Source organism: Cydia fagiglandana, chromosome 11, assembly GCF_963556715.1.
Source record: "Cydia fagiglandana chromosome 11, ilCydFagi1.1, whole genome shotgun sequence".
Classification (NCBI taxonomy): Eukaryota; Metazoa; Arthropoda; class Insecta; order Lepidoptera; family Tortricidae; genus Cydia; species Cydia fagiglandana.
Genome location: NC_085942.1, coordinates 7,820,661 through 7,836,325, shown reverse-complemented (window position 1 = coordinate 7,836,325; position 15,665 = coordinate 7,820,661). Strand labels below are relative to the sequence as shown.

The 15,665-nt window shown below is 38.9% G+C and overlaps 1 protein-coding gene across 1 annotated transcript in view; it reads right to left on the bottom strand.

Moving 5' to 3' along the window:
• Positions 1 to 1,621: 1,621 nt before the first annotated feature.
• The window catches only part of LOC134668849 (chitooligosaccharidolytic beta-N-acetylglucosaminidase-like), a 52,586-nt gene continuing 38,542 nt past the window's right edge, over positions 1,622 to 15,665 (bottom strand). Inside the window, exons 4-10 of the mRNA XM_063526319.1 lie at positions 11,482 to 11,690; positions 9,660 to 9,993; positions 9,090 to 9,231; positions 8,293 to 8,478; positions 7,290 to 7,525; positions 5,998 to 6,236; positions 1,622 to 3,915 (exon numbers count right to left, since the gene is read on the bottom strand). Coding sequence (XP_063382389.1) covers positions 3,734 to 3,915; positions 5,998 to 6,236; positions 7,290 to 7,525; positions 8,293 to 8,478; positions 9,090 to 9,231; positions 9,660 to 9,993; positions 11,482 to 11,690 — 1,528 coding nt within the window. The 3' untranslated portion in view covers positions 1,622 to 3,733. The remainder of the gene's footprint in view (positions 3,916 to 5,997; positions 6,237 to 7,289; positions 7,526 to 8,292; positions 8,479 to 9,089; positions 9,232 to 9,659; positions 9,994 to 11,481; positions 11,691 to 15,665) is intronic.

The following is a 15,665-nucleotide window of genomic DNA, read 5'->3' as shown; positions in this document are numbered from 1 at the left end:
TTAATTGGTAATAAAACTGCTATAGTAGTGTACCCTATAATGGGCGTGGAACCAGTAATGGGACAAAAAACCACAAATCCTCTAAAATAAGTGTCTAAAAGTAGTTTATAAACACTGCCTGTATATTATCATAAACAAGAGTCCTAGAGCTGTTTCAGTGTGAATTTTTATTAAATTTGGTTGCTTTTTAAGAAATTGGCGTCAATCCAAAAGTAGTCGTGTCACTGAAAAAAAATTCCACTACGAATTCTTAACAACTTCGCTAAGAGAGGTGAGTTAATTTATTAAATTTTAATTAATTAATACTTGATGAAAACTAGAATGTGTTTTGTTAATTGCATTTACCATGAGATAAGGTATACAACATACTATGTTGTGACTCCACAGATGTAAAAAATAGTGGTATTTGGCCCAATCCCATTATAGGAGCTGTAAAACTGCATACCTCCTATAATGGGACAATTTAAATAATGATGCTTGCCATGCCATCATTTCATGTTTAAACAATACAGAAGTAAAATGTAGTTACGAAATATCTCAACCAGGAGGTATGCTCGGACTTCGGATAAATTAATATCGTTTTTCCAAACTTTCATTTAACTTGCCCTGTTAGTTAGTATGGGTCAAATCTTGGTAGCCGAGTTTGAGCCACTTTCCGATTTCCGATTGAGTTGAAATTTTGTATTCGTAATTAAATATGTAAATCGGATGATAATGCAATATTATGATTAACATGGACCAGATCTGATGACCTATTTCAATATTTTATACTGATAGAGCAGTGTCCATTACTGGGGGGCCCATTACTGGAGCTTTGGTGTCCATGACTGGAGAAAAAAAGCATAGTTTTAATTTGTTAAGTATGTGGAAACTTATTGCAGTATCTTTGATACAACACGCCTGAAATATGAAAGACGGATAGGACTTTCATCTTTTAATAGACAAAGCGGTAGACCATTTACATGTATATTAGGGAAATATCACAAGTACTCCAAATTCCCTCTTAAATGTCCCATGACTGGTGTTGTTACTATATAGTAGAACTGCCAAATAATTAGTTATATGTATTAGATCGCACCATGAATCTAGTCAATAATAATGAACTTGTATCTAATGTAAGTATAGACAATTGTGAGTAATAAATAGCAAACTGTAGCAAAAGATATTTCGATATAGTATTTAGTAATGATATCAAAATGGGTAGCTTAAGGTGCCTCTACGATGATATTATCTTGTTTCTTTATATTAGCTAGTAATTCTTACGGGGTCCCTTTGTTTCCCATAAAGTTTTAAGTCATAATGTATTGATTGTCATATTATCGTTAGTCATAAAACTGAAACCGTTAACTTTTCAGGTTAGAAAAAACAAACCGCGTTTCTGAGAAAAAACAATTATATTGACTAAAGAAAATTCGGACAAACAATACATTATGATTTTGAAACTATTTGGGAAACAATAGAGACCCTATTCTTACACTTAATCATATTTCACATTTATTTTCTTTAGGTACATGTTAAATAACTACAATGTTGTATTATATTTGTATATTAAGATATGTTATGTGTTAGTATATTTGTTTAATCTTCTTTTGTTATTCCATAGATGCAATAAAACTACAAGTTTGGCGTAAATCTTCATTTCATATTTGTCGTCAATATAAACAATATCACATTTACTATAAATCTTTTCATAAATAAATTTGCTTATAAAATCTTTTGTCTTATTAAATAGAATCAGTCTGATATCGACGTCTCTTATAAATTATTTATTATGATAACATTTATCTTACACGTATAGATTCAACATTTATTCAGTATGAAATAAGTAAATTATTAAGCACCAAAGTTATTAGGTAGACAAATCTATTGTCTATGAGGAATAGTCAAACTATTACAAAATAGATAACTTACTGCCAAATATCATACGACAGCTACTGTACATCTTAGAATCAGTAGACATCTAGGTGAAAAACTCATATGTGATGTCCCACGGAAAAAGGTGCCTTATGGCGGATGGCACTTACGTCACATAGCGCCGTAATAATATTGGAGCGGCGTTAATAATAGCGTAAGCCCCAACCACCATAAGGTACCTTTACCCGTGGGACGTCACATATAAGGTACATATATGAGTTTCCCTTCACTCCTACAATTAAGCATGCAAAACTTTGATTGGGTAACAGGATGCTAATTCCTTTTCTCCGATTATGCAACATGTAACTCTTTTGAACTTTCGAGTCGTGAAAAAATTTTTATTCAGGTGTACCTACCTATTATAAATAAACTGTTATACTTAGTTGAAATATCCCGAGGTGATTTGTTGAGTTTAAACCCCTAATCTGTTGAACAAAAGGTATTGTTTATTTTATGCAGCGGTTACTACTACCACTGGCACATTGTAGCTTTTGGCTCGTGCCGAAGACGGGTGCTGACTGACCGCGCTGCATAAAAGAAATAAAGGCTTTTGTTTAACAGATAAAGATAGTTTATTATTGAAGTAGGCATATTACAATGCACTTATGAACGTCAAATAAAGCTATGCCGTCTCCAACCCTATACCTCTCTCTCGAGAAGATTAAGTCCAAAAAATCACCTCAGAAAATTTCAACTATACAGTTCAAGTAATGTATAACTCGTCATTCGTCTTACATAAATATCTCCTACATGGAAACATTTTCTTCTACGTTTTTACGTGTGATATAGAGAGCTAAAAAAGAGACACCTATTGGTATTTCAGCCTCGTTGCATTTTCCGACATGTTTATTGATGATTGATATGATAATTATGATGTAAGAAATATGTACCTATGATTAGGTAATAAGGAAACTGATTGAATGAATTGATGTGAATATGGAATCAATGTCTGAATGACATTTCGATCGGATGTCGCATCTCATCCCAAAGGTATATATAGGTACGTCTAGTTCACATTTTAGATACAGTAGGTACAACAGTAGTATCCAGACAGGTACCTAAAGTATATATAGCACGGCAGAACAAAGACAACGTAATGTTATAAGTACTACATACTTACTTTAATAAGTTTAGGTAATAACTATAATTATAATTTACCTAATCAAGTTGAGATTCGAAGCGATCTTACCATGCGCTCGTGTACTACTACATTCGACAAGTTTATGTTTCAACTTCACACACATTCAACCATCAAAGGTAACATTTATCGACAACCATGGTCCATGGATGCGTTAAAAAAGCACCATCATGTCAGTATACACCGATTTATACCGTGTAATCTAACTTCGGACAAAAAATGATCTAATCTCGGGTAAAAACAAGTGACGACGCGACAGATTTAGCCAGGATTTCTAAGGCACCCAAGCAAATGTGTTCGGGATTTTGCATTTCGAACGAGAATTATAAATTATTCGAAGTTGGACTAACTGGGTTTAAAATACACCACCCACTAACCCGGGGTTAAACGATTAAACCATTAACCCAGTGACCAAGTTACTGGTAACCATGGTAACTCATGGCAACTCGGTGGACGGGCAGCAGCGTCCCTCAAATTCGGTGTACTCGACTGCGATCGCCAACCCGCCTGCCAAGCGTGGCGATTATGGCATTCACCCCCCCTAAGGGGGAGGCCTATGTTCACCAGTGGACGTCTTATGGCTGAAATGATGATGATGGTGACTCCAGGTTTAATCGGTTAACCCCGCGTTGGTGGAATGGTGCAAGTGTACTGGCAGGGAAAATAGTGTATAAAAGAGTACTATAAGCATCTGCCGTCGTGCTGGGTGCACCAGGCGGGCGACAGCGCGTCGGGGCGCAGGCCGCGCGCGGCGAGGCGGGCGCGCAGGCGCTGCAGGCGCGGCTCGGCGGCGCCCGCGCCGGAGGACGGGTCCGACCACAGCCGCTCGCCCACCGCGGCCGCTCGCGGCCACACTCGCGTGTCTGCAATCAAGAAAGCTTATGGCTCCTCTACACGATGGACCAGCGCCGGCCACTCCGAGGGCCGCATTTATGGGTTAGAGGAAGCAAGTGGTATTGCTATCTCATTCTACCGCATGGCTGCGTCCCTTGGAGTGGCCGGCGCTGGCCCATCGTGTAGAGGAGCCGTTACAGTGACACTTGGACAAATAAATACACGGAAACGTCCTATGAAACACGCTATAAACGAATGTGAATCACGAATGACCTATTACAGACTAACCCCCTTATTCATAAACGTTTACTAAAGTTGACAAGCCGATAATAATCGTTTGTCCCTTTCCCACGTATTGGTATGATGGAAAGGGACAAACGATTATTGTCGGCTTGTTAACTTTAGTGAACGTTTATGAATAAGGGGGTACATGTGTATGAAATACGCTACATCAAAAAGCACCTTCCAAGGCACGTTATTTTTATTTTCAACAATTTCTCCAGTATAAATTACCCACTTATTTATTTATTTATTTAAACTTTATTGCACAAAATATATACAACAATGTACAAATGGCGGAGTTAATGCCAAATGGCATTCTCTACCAACCACTTCAAAAGTTTTCATCTCGTACTACAACCGCTGAAGATCTAATAATTTCTCTTATCGTTTATCAAACATCTCGCTTGCTTAGCTGCTTATGCTACTAATTCTTCCAAACCAAATGACAAGTAATGTAAACAAATGACAACATGAGCCTCATAGAGCCATCTAACGGTAGTACTCTGAACCCACGCCATCTATGGACGAATGCATTCACTTTCACGGGTTGTGATGGACAAGTTAATTCCGTTGCAGACCGCAATAGGGACCGTGCGCGTTGGAGGGTTTACCATCCATTTATCTTATCTGCATGAGCTCCTATAGCTAGAAAATTTAAGCCCTTTACCCATAGGCTGGCGTGGCTCACTCCGCGATTTCGTCGCTTTGCTACAGGAAGCTAAAAGTACACCCGTTCCACCCCAATTTTGGGGAAAGCCAAAAGCCGCGCGTGGCGCTGTCGCCACCTAGCGGTCATATCTGTCCTAATCGTAACAGACGCGTTTTGTTAGAGGTTGAATCTTCTGTACCTAGAACCTAGTACTAGTATTTATTCTGTGCCATAGGTACCCATAACTATACATGGTTAGCTACTAACCCAGAACATGTTGGTCGACATACTCCGTCCACATAGCAACCTCCCCTCCAAGGACCCCAGTCTCACTGCTGGGCAGCATATGAGCGTACATTCTCCCCCAGATGGCGAACTTGGTGGTACCCCAGAAACCGTGGTCGAGGTACCACACGTTCTTGGGTACGTGAAGCCCAATACCCTTATGTACCCATAACTATACATGATTACTTACCCAGGACATGTTGGTCGACATACTCCGTCCACATAGCGACTTCTCCCCCAAGGACCCCAGTCTCACAGCTGGGCAGCATACGAGCGTACATTCTCCCCCAGTTGGCGAACTTGGTGGTACCCCAGAAACCGTGGTCAAGGTACCACACGTTCTTGGGTACGTGAAGCCCAATACCCTTATCTACCCATAACTATACATGATTACTTACCCAGGACATGTTGGTCGACATACTCCGTCCACATAGCGACTTCTCCCCCAAGGACCCCAGTCTCACTGCTGGACAGCATATGGGCGTACATTCTCCCCCAGTTGGCGAACTTGGTGGTACCCCAGAACCCATGGTCGAGGTACCACACGTTCTTGGGTACGTGAAACCCTTTACCCATAGGTACCCATAACTATAAATGAGGGTCTCTATTGTTTCCCAAATAGTTTTAAGTCATAATGTATTGTTTATCCGAATTTTCGTTAGTCATAATTGGTTTTTCTCAGAAACGCGTAACTTTTCAGGATTGCCATAAAACAAACCTAGCCTAACCTAACCTATATATAGAATAACCTTACGAAAATCCTGAATGAAAATCAAAATAAAATCCTGAAAAATTAACGGTTTCAGTTTTATGACTAACGATAATATGACAAACAATACATTATGACTTTAAAACTTTATGGGAAACAAAGGAATACATGATAATAGCTACTTACCCAGAACATGTTGGTCGACATACTCCGTCCACATAGCAACCTCCCCCCCAAGGACCCCAGTCTCACTGCTGGGCAGCATATGGGCGTACATTCTCCGCCAGTTGGCGAACTTGGTGGTACCCCAGAACCCGTGGTCTAGATACCATACGTTCTTGGGTACGGAGACCACGCGGTAACCGAGGCGGAGGAGTTGGATCAGCTCGGGGCTCTCCACTGGTTCCCAGACTTGGATGATGTATCTGTAATTAAGTGTTATATGAGAACAACACTTTTAAATATGGTGTAATTGGTTCCCTCTTTATACGTTCATACAAAACTGTAAAAAAAAACTACCTATTTGCTTTTGATTAGACAAAAAAAATCCATAAAAAGTAGGTAATACATTTTTTTTATAGCAGGTGTATCGACGATATATAATCAAACAGAGAGAATTGAGCTGAAAAAGCTGAAACTTTTGTATCAAAATTGCTAGATTATAGTTAATGGTAACTGAGCACAGCATGTAGTCACTAGTCCATTAATAACAAAAAAAAATTGTACGCCTTACGGCACAACATAGTGATACAACAGTAATACTATAAGATCTTTACATATGTACTATTCATGCCTGTGTTGGACAAATAAACGATTTTGTATTTAGAAAATGTATAGCGTAGTGCTTTATAGTTCAGAAAATAGATAAAAAAAAATATTTAAAAATAAGTCTGTACCAAAAAAATTTAATGACACGTAAATATTCAGAGCAACGTTAAAATAATGCGTAGAGCAGTTAAACCCATTAACGCTAATTATTCTACTGTAACATGTTAATTACTCCATATGGCAAAGAGTTGAAACAGTTTCAACGAGTAAAGCTAATGTAACGAGTCTAAAATTAGCTCCACTCCAGGGTCACGGCGGTTCCATGTGTATACGGAATAATAACAATACGTAATGTTATTCGTAAGATTACAAAGTGCCATGACAAATAGTCATATGTAAGAAACGTTTTCCTGTTTGTTTTGCCAAAAAGACAGAGTCCTTGAATCTACTTTTACTTCTCCAGATTTCTTTATATCCTCAAGGGTTGGTGAATCCGAAAGAATTCCTAGGCTTTCTTTAGCTTCTTGCACGTCTGTAGGGGCAAGCGCGTGTAACTGAACCCAGGCAAATTAACCACTCCACTATTATTGAAGAGACTGTTGAACCTAATAGAAGACGCGACTATAGAACTCAACCCAAAACCCAAGCCATATTCCATATTCTTTGAATCCTCACCCAAAAAGAAAGTCATAAACAGAATGTGACCCTACCTCTCTTTATCCAAATATCTCTGTATCCTCTGCGGGTTAGTCAGCTCAGAAGACCACAGCATGACTGGCTGCTTGTCTTCACCAGTAGCTTCTTTAAGTTGCTCGTCCCAAATCTGTAGAGCTTGGGCGTGGAACTCTGCCCAGAGGCGGATGAAACCATCAGAGTTTATCTCGAAGCCTTTATCTCTCATGTAGCTCACTATCTGTTCTGAGGAGTTCCAGCAGCCGAAATATACCTGTAATTTAATATTTAAAGATGATATGTATATAGCCCATGTTAATTGGTACAGTCAAGTGTAAAAATATGGGTGCATACAACTTACTCAAAAACCAACGTCCCATTTTAGTTCCTAATTCGCTGACATAAGAGCTATGGGACATATTTTTGAGTATGATGAGTGCACCTGATATATTTTTTACACTTGACTGTACCTATATTTTAAAGATCAGTAAAGAGTTGCTCCGATGGCTCGGGTACGTGGTCCGTATGGGTGAAGATCGAGCGGTTTGGAGAGCGTACTCGGGCGTCCTGTAGGTATCGCTGGTGCGATGAGGTCGTGAAAGATCTGAACGAGCTCGGTGCCGTCGATTGGACAGAAATGGCGCTAGACAGAGAAGCATGGCGTTCCTTAGTGTCAGAGGCCAAGATCCACTTCGGGTCGCTGCGCCACGGCAGTAAGTAAGTAAGGTAAAGAGTTGCCCGATAGAGATCAAACAATGCGCTTCATTGCGCACAAGACGTTTATCGCTCACCATTACAGTTGCTACCGTGATTCAAACTACTAGAGGTACCTAATAGTCTCAGTACGCTCAGTATACCGAATACAGGGATCGATTTATCGTGGGACCAAAAGGGTGGCGCAAGGCAAACTTCGCGGTCAAGTTTGGTAAATGGTATGGTAGCAAACATTTAAAGGCCCAACGATTTGCAAGTTGACTAGGCAGCCAGGACAACAAATCTTAAACTACAACACCGCTCAGGAGCGTACATACGAAAACGCACCTCATCACCTCCCATGTGGAACAAAGCAGGCCTGGGCAGCACTTCGGCGATGTCTCTGTACAAGTCTTTGAGCACTCGGTACATGGCTGGGTTGGCTGGGTTGAGTTGCCCACAAGGCGGCTGGATGCAAAGCATCCGCCAATTCTTCTCGTTCACACAAACAGCTAGGTCCCCGTAGCCGGCTTGCTGAAATATATTTTAGTAATTTCTAGTATACTTATTTTTAGTTATTTCATTATAATTATTACATGGGACTTTATAGATAAGAGTAGAGAATAGTTTTAGAATTGTCATGTTCTTATGATAGTGCTTACGTCAAATGTCTCTAGGATGTTTATGGGAGAAATTTAGGATTCTTCCAATTTTTCTTTATCTTACTTTGCTATTAAAATAAAGAATATATATTACGTTGCTAATAAATATTACTGATGATCATTCGAGTCTGACTAGATTATAAATATGGTAATTGAAAAAAGCAGCATACAAAATCATGTGACTATCTAAGGTCACTGAGTAAACCACAATCGCGCTAAAATACCTTCAATATTTTTAATACCGATTCCGCGAATTTAGAGAGGAAACTGAAACGGCTACGGCTTGACTAATTCATTAATTCGGCTTTGAATTAAACAGGAAACGAAATCTTTTGAACTAAGCAATCTTTGTTATGGCTTCCAACACATTCCATATTTTCACTTTTAATCAATCAACGCTTTCAATGAAACGTAAGTAACTCGTATAATTAGCACCTCAATTGATTCTTAACCTTAATAAGTATAAAATAGGGTAGTATTTACCTTGCCCCACTGCCAGCCGTTGCCGGCGTGAGCGGGCGCGTCGATTTCGATGACGACGCGTATGCCCCGTACTTTAGCGTACTCTATCAAATCTTTTACTTCTTCTCTTGTGTATACTTCGGAGTCTGAATAAGCACCAAATCTGGAAACAAAGTTACATGAAGGAAAAAGATGTTTTGAAGACAAAGACGTTCGAAGGATTTTTTTTATAAAATATAATCATCAGCCTTATCTTGTTTTCTTTTAGTCCACATATGCCCAAAATTAGCTTTTGGTCTGCATTTCTTGAGGTTACAGGCTCTCTCTACTCACCATTTGATCAGAAGAAGCAAGTGGGTTGAAAACCACCCAATATTCATATTGTGGTCGGAAAAAGTCCACTGCTTAACCTATAGAGTCCGCAGCAGAAGTAGCTACGCGGGCGGGGTGTTCAATATTACCTTGACACGATCTTATTCTCTTACCAATAAAGTCGCGTCAAGATCATTTTGAACAGCTGATCCACTTAGTAACTTCTGCTGCTGACGGTAACTACCTAACAATTTTTACATTGAAGACAAGATAAGATACCTTGTAAATTGTGGTACACGTGTCGACTCCAACGGGAAACTATGGGAATCCGTCACATGCCAATGGAAAACATTCATCTTCGTCGCCGCCATGCCATCGAGCGTCCTCTTTATATCCCTCAGCGGTATGAAGTTTCTAGAAGTATCCAGGGTCAGGCCTCTATGTTTGTAGACGGGTCTGTCCCGGACTTTAGCGCCGGAGACCAGACGGAGCCCGCAGCGGGTGTGTCCGGGAAAGTCCGGACGGTCTGATGCGACTAGTTGGGTGAAGGTTTCAAGCGCGTGGCGGGCGCCGTAGATGGTTTCAGCGAATATGTGGACGGCGACGGTATCTTCTGAAAAGCGTATGAAAAAATTATATATAGCATCAATATTCCTCGTCAGCTTCTTAGGCCCACTTGCACCATCCCACTAACCCGGGGTTACGCGGTTAAACCGTTAACCCAGTGTCAAATTGTACTGGTAACCATGGTAACACCGAGTTTAATGGAATGGTGCAAGTGGGAATTAGCGGTTTCCCGGTTAAATCATAAAAATGCCCGGAGTAGGCTTTTGGCAACCGAATCCATTAATTGGTGTAGGAATTGGGTTAATACAAAAGCGACAGCCAGAGCCATTTGACCTTCCAATCAGAGGGGATAGTAAAACTTGTTAGGGATTCCGGTTTCCTCACAATGTTTTCCTCCGCCGAGAAGCGATCACTCATTGGTAGGTACAATCCGGGAGTTGAACCGATGGCTCGTCTAAACCATGGACCAACGCCGGCCACTCCAAGAGACGCATTTATGCGTTAGAGGGAGCAAGTGATATTGCTATCTCATTCTACCGCATGACTGCGTCCCTTGGTGTGGCCGGCGTTGGCCCAATCGTGTAGAGGAGCCATGAAACCCGCACGCTTTACCGCTAGGCCACCAGTAGGTACTCAATAATTATGCAGAAGATATTTACATAAATGATTGGGCAGTTTTTTTGTGGATATCCCAACCAACCTGTCGACCGGTTAAGAGTCCGACAATGATAAACCGAATATCGTGATCTGCAAGTTTGTTCAACTTCAACTTATAAGTGCATCGTCGATGCCATTGACACGACCCACGATATTTCATTTTGATCATTAATAAATGTTAATAGATACTTGTATTAATCTACGATTGCTAATTCTGGCAAAAAATGGCCGTGATCTTCAACAGAATATAAAAAGCTGGCCCCTTCTTTAAGGATCACTCACGTTAGACCGAGCCGGAGCTTCCGGAGCTTACTTTTCTATGACATGACAGGTGATCACGTGATGCTTTTCATAGAAAACGATGCAGCGGATGCTCCGACCAGGACACCCCGGCCCGGTCAAACGTGAGTCATCTTTTACTGTGAAGTTGAGTCTATGGCATAACACCGCTAGTACCAGTATCCCAGGGTCTATGCCGAAAGCAATAGTCTACAGGGTGTTACTGACCATCGGGCTTTAAATCCAGGGCTCGATTCTACTCGCTAAACTGAGCTACTTTTATTATCGCACCAACACCGAAATCCCGATTTTTTTTTTACTTTTTCATATATTTTGGCTGATCAGGTGTCGACGTTTTCTATGGAAAAGCCTAAAATTTTTCTCCGATTTTAGGGTTGGTCCCATAGTAAAAGTAACTCAGTTTAGCGAGTAAAATCAAGCCCTGGAATTAAAGCCCCATGGTCAGACACATACTGTATATATTTAGTTAGCTTTAGTTTATCCACTTAGGTTTTAAGATTTAGTTCTAAATTAATTTATTTCTTATACATAAAAAAAAATATCAGAATAAAAAGCATGGATACTGCAAGAAACTAACCCTTTATCTGGACATCCAAAGCGTACTGCTCATCCGTGGTCCACGTGAGACTCGTGTCCGCGGACTTTACTGACGTGTAGATAACCACCGGGGTGGGCACGACCTCTGTGACGTTGCCGCCACATTCCGCCATCAGGTTTGCGGTGACCACGTGGGTCATCTTCACTAGGATAGGACGGGTTTCGGCAGGTACGTCGATGAGGTCAAACCTGTCAAAGAAAGCTTTAGGTCAGTCGAAGTACGTATACAGGGTGTCCCAGAATTCGACGTCAAGCCGTAAACGGATGATAGACCAAGTCATAACAGTTATCATAAAATTACAAAAAAAAATCCAACTCATGTTTTTTTAAAATTATGGTCCCTTTAAAAATTCACTAAAAAATCCACACCCTGTAATGGTTCTTTAACTATTGTTACTACAAATTCCATAATTTATTCTAATTTTTTTATTATTGTGTAATCTTGAATAATTACAGGTTGCGGATTTTTTGTGAATTTTTAAAGTGACCATAATTTTTAAAGAACATGAGTTGGATTTTTTTTTGTATTTTTATGATAACTGTTATGACTTGGTCTATCATCCGTTTCCGGCTTGACGTCGAATTCTGGGACAGCCTGTATGTCAAAGTACTTACCTAAAGCATACTTAATTGATAGATTTATACAAAAAGTATTTTAAAATTATTTCATTTATTTATATGTTATTATTTCAGATATCTTTCAACAGTGAACGGCATGAACAGGAAGTTGACCGTAGAATAAAAATTGCTTGGAATAAGTTCTGGAGCCTAAAAGAAATTTTAAAAAGTAATATGGACATGAAAGTAAAAAAACAAGTTATGGATATGTGCATTTTGCCTTCATTGACGTATGCTAGTCCAACCTGGGTGCTTACTACAAAAATAAAATCAAAAATAATTACATGTCAAAGAGCAATGGAAAGAAGCCTAACAAACATTAGAAGAGTGCAAAAAATACCGCACATAAATATAAGAGCAATAACAAAATTAATAGACGCTTTAAAGCATGCCAAAACTCAAAAATGGAGATGGGCTGGACACGTTGCCAGGCTTTCAGACTCTCGATGGACCTTAACAGCTACTACCTGGAAGGGGCCCACAGGAAAACGCCGTAAAGGCAAACCAAATAGCCGCTGGGCGGATGACATTAAGAAAATAGCCGGTATAAATTGGAAACATACTGCATTAAATAGGGAAACCTGGAAGTCCTTGGAGGAGGCCTTCACCCGATGAGGGGTTCTGGTCCGACTAACTATATCAGTGTAAATACCTAAATAAAATGTAAGCTTTTCTTGACATACACCTTGTACTTAATTATAACTTTGACATAAGAAACAATGCAATGTAATACTAAAAAACTAGATAAGATTATGTAATCGATGAACCTTCTTACATTTCTCTCCAAATGACTAGAAATAAAGGCTTTTTTATTTTTTTTTATTTATTTATTATTTCAGGAGGATATAAGGCTGCGTCTCCACCAGAGATGTGCGAGGATACGTAGCAATAGATGTTTATTAAGAACGAAAAGTATCTAGACACGCGGCAGCGTGTCAAGCCAAGTTCAAGCAAAGGAACTGGCTAGCCAGCGCCGAGTGTAATAACCACTTGGTGCCACTTTTGACCCTTCTATAACTCAAAACATCTTTGACGTAAACACATAAAACTACGTGTGTTTAATTATATCCATAAGGATATCTAGAAGCCCAAATTTCATGAAGCTAGCTCAAACGGTTATAAAGGTATGAAGGTCAAAAAGTCGTAAATTTTAAGACTGACTTATGACTTATAGTACCTAAACCTAACCTACTTCCAGATGACCTAGAAGGATGAAATTTGGAATCCAGCTTGGTTATTGTGTGTAACCGTAGGAAAAAATCTAAAAATAAAATAAAGTTAAAAAATAGGGGGGGTCCCCATACAAAAAAACCACTTTTTATTGGGACTGACATATAAGTACCTAAACCTAACCTACTTCCAGATGACCTAGAAGGATGAAATTTGGAATCCAGCTCGGTTATTGTGTGTAACCGTAGGAAAAAATCTAAAAATAAAATAAAGTTTAAAAATAGGGGGGGGTCCCCATACAAAAAAACCATTTTTTATTGTAGCGTTGGAACCGTTACAAGCAGATATTTGAAACTACCCCAATATATGTATTATTATATTTGCTATATTAAAATAAAGTTTAGTCAAAAAATAAGTGGTGTCCCCATACAAAAAACTTGTAATACGCTCTAAACAACCGGCCAACGGTGTGTCGTCGGCGGCGCGCGGCACCACATAATTATACAAAGAACAGAAGTAAAAACCATACAGCGGAAACACAAGAAAAAACATTAAATCTCAATACCTGCCTAGTTTTCTTTACAAAAAGTATTGATATCCCACCAAAAACATAAATGTAAAAAAGGAGAGCCAAGTTCAATACAAAAATTATGCTTGGCTGTGGGGCTCGCCGCAAAAAGAATGGAGATCTAAATGAGTGCCACTGCCAAGTTCTATGCAAAATCCAAATATGTATTTATAGGAACAAAATAACATTATAAACAAGTATTAAACTCTATTTCTTTGCTTTATTGGATACCTATAACAATTGCTGTTATTTAAAAAAATGTGAGGTCTTAAAGTAGGTTAGATTTGACTTGAAAACACATAAAACTACGTGTGTTTAATTATATCCATAAGGATATCTAGAAGCCCAAATTTCATGAAGCTAGCTCAAACGGTTATAAAGGTATGAAGGTCAAAAAGTCGTAAATTTTAAGACTGACTTATGACTTATAGTACCTAAACCTAACCTACTTCCAGATGACCTAGAAGGATGAAATTTGGAATCCAGCTTGGTTATTGTGTGTAACCGTAGGAAAAAATCTAAAAATAAAATAAAGTTAAAAAATAGGGGGGGTCCCCATACAAAAAAACCACTTTTTATTGGGACTGACATATAAGTACCTAAACCTAACCTACTTCCAGATGACCTAGAAGGATGAAATTTGGAATCCAGCTCGGTTATTGTGTGTAACCGTAGGAAAAAATCTAAAAATAAAATAAAGTTTAAAAATAGGGGGGGGTCCCCATACAAAAAAACCATTTTTTATTGTAGCGTTGGAACCGTTACAAGCAGATATTTGAAACTACCCCAATATATGTATTATTATATTTGCTATATTAAAATAAAGTTTAGTCAAAAAATAAGTGGTGTCCCCATACAAAAAACTTGTAATACGCTCTAAACAACCGGCCAACGGTGTGTCGTCGGCGGCGCGCGGCACCACATAATTATACAAAGAACAGAAGTAAAAACCATACAGCGGAAACACAAGAAAAAACATTAAATCTCAATACCTGCCTAGTTTTCTTTACAAAAAGTATTGATATCCCACCAAAAACATAAATGTAAAAAAGGAGAGCCAAGTTCAATACAAAAATTATGCTTGGCTGTGGGGCTCGCCGCAAAAAGAATGGAGATCTAAATGAGTGCCACTGCCAAGTTCTATGCAAAATCCAAATATGTATTTATAGGAACAAAATAACATTATAAACAAGTATTAAACTCTATTTCTTTGCTTTATTGGATACCTATAACAATTGCTGTTATTTAAAAAAATGTGAGATCTTAAAGTAGGTTAGATTTGGCTTGGCCAGGTTTTATCAGAATTACAATATATATATAAAATGATTGATATAATGAAAACTGGCCAAGTCAAATCTAACCTACTTTAAGACCTCACATTTTTTTAAATAACAGCAATTGTTATAGGTATCCAATAAAGCAAAGAAATAGAGTTTAATACTTGTTTATAATGTTATTTTGTTCCTATAAATACATATTTGGATTTTGCATAGAACTTGGCAGTGGCATTCATTTAGATCTCCATTCTTTTTGCGGCGAGCCCCACAGCCAAGCATAATTTTTGTATTGAACTTGGCTCTCCTTTTTTACATTTATGTTTTTGGTGGGATTACTTAATTTACCTACCCTCCCTTAACGCAGCTCGAGTGGGAAATATTATATTTACCTCGCTACGCATCCTCGCACATCTCTGGTAGAAACACAGCCTTAAGGGGATCATTAAATAACTATGCATTTCTTCTACGTCGCAAAATACTATTGTTAGAACTACTTCTATTAAATTGTTATTCATTCATTGTTAATTGGGT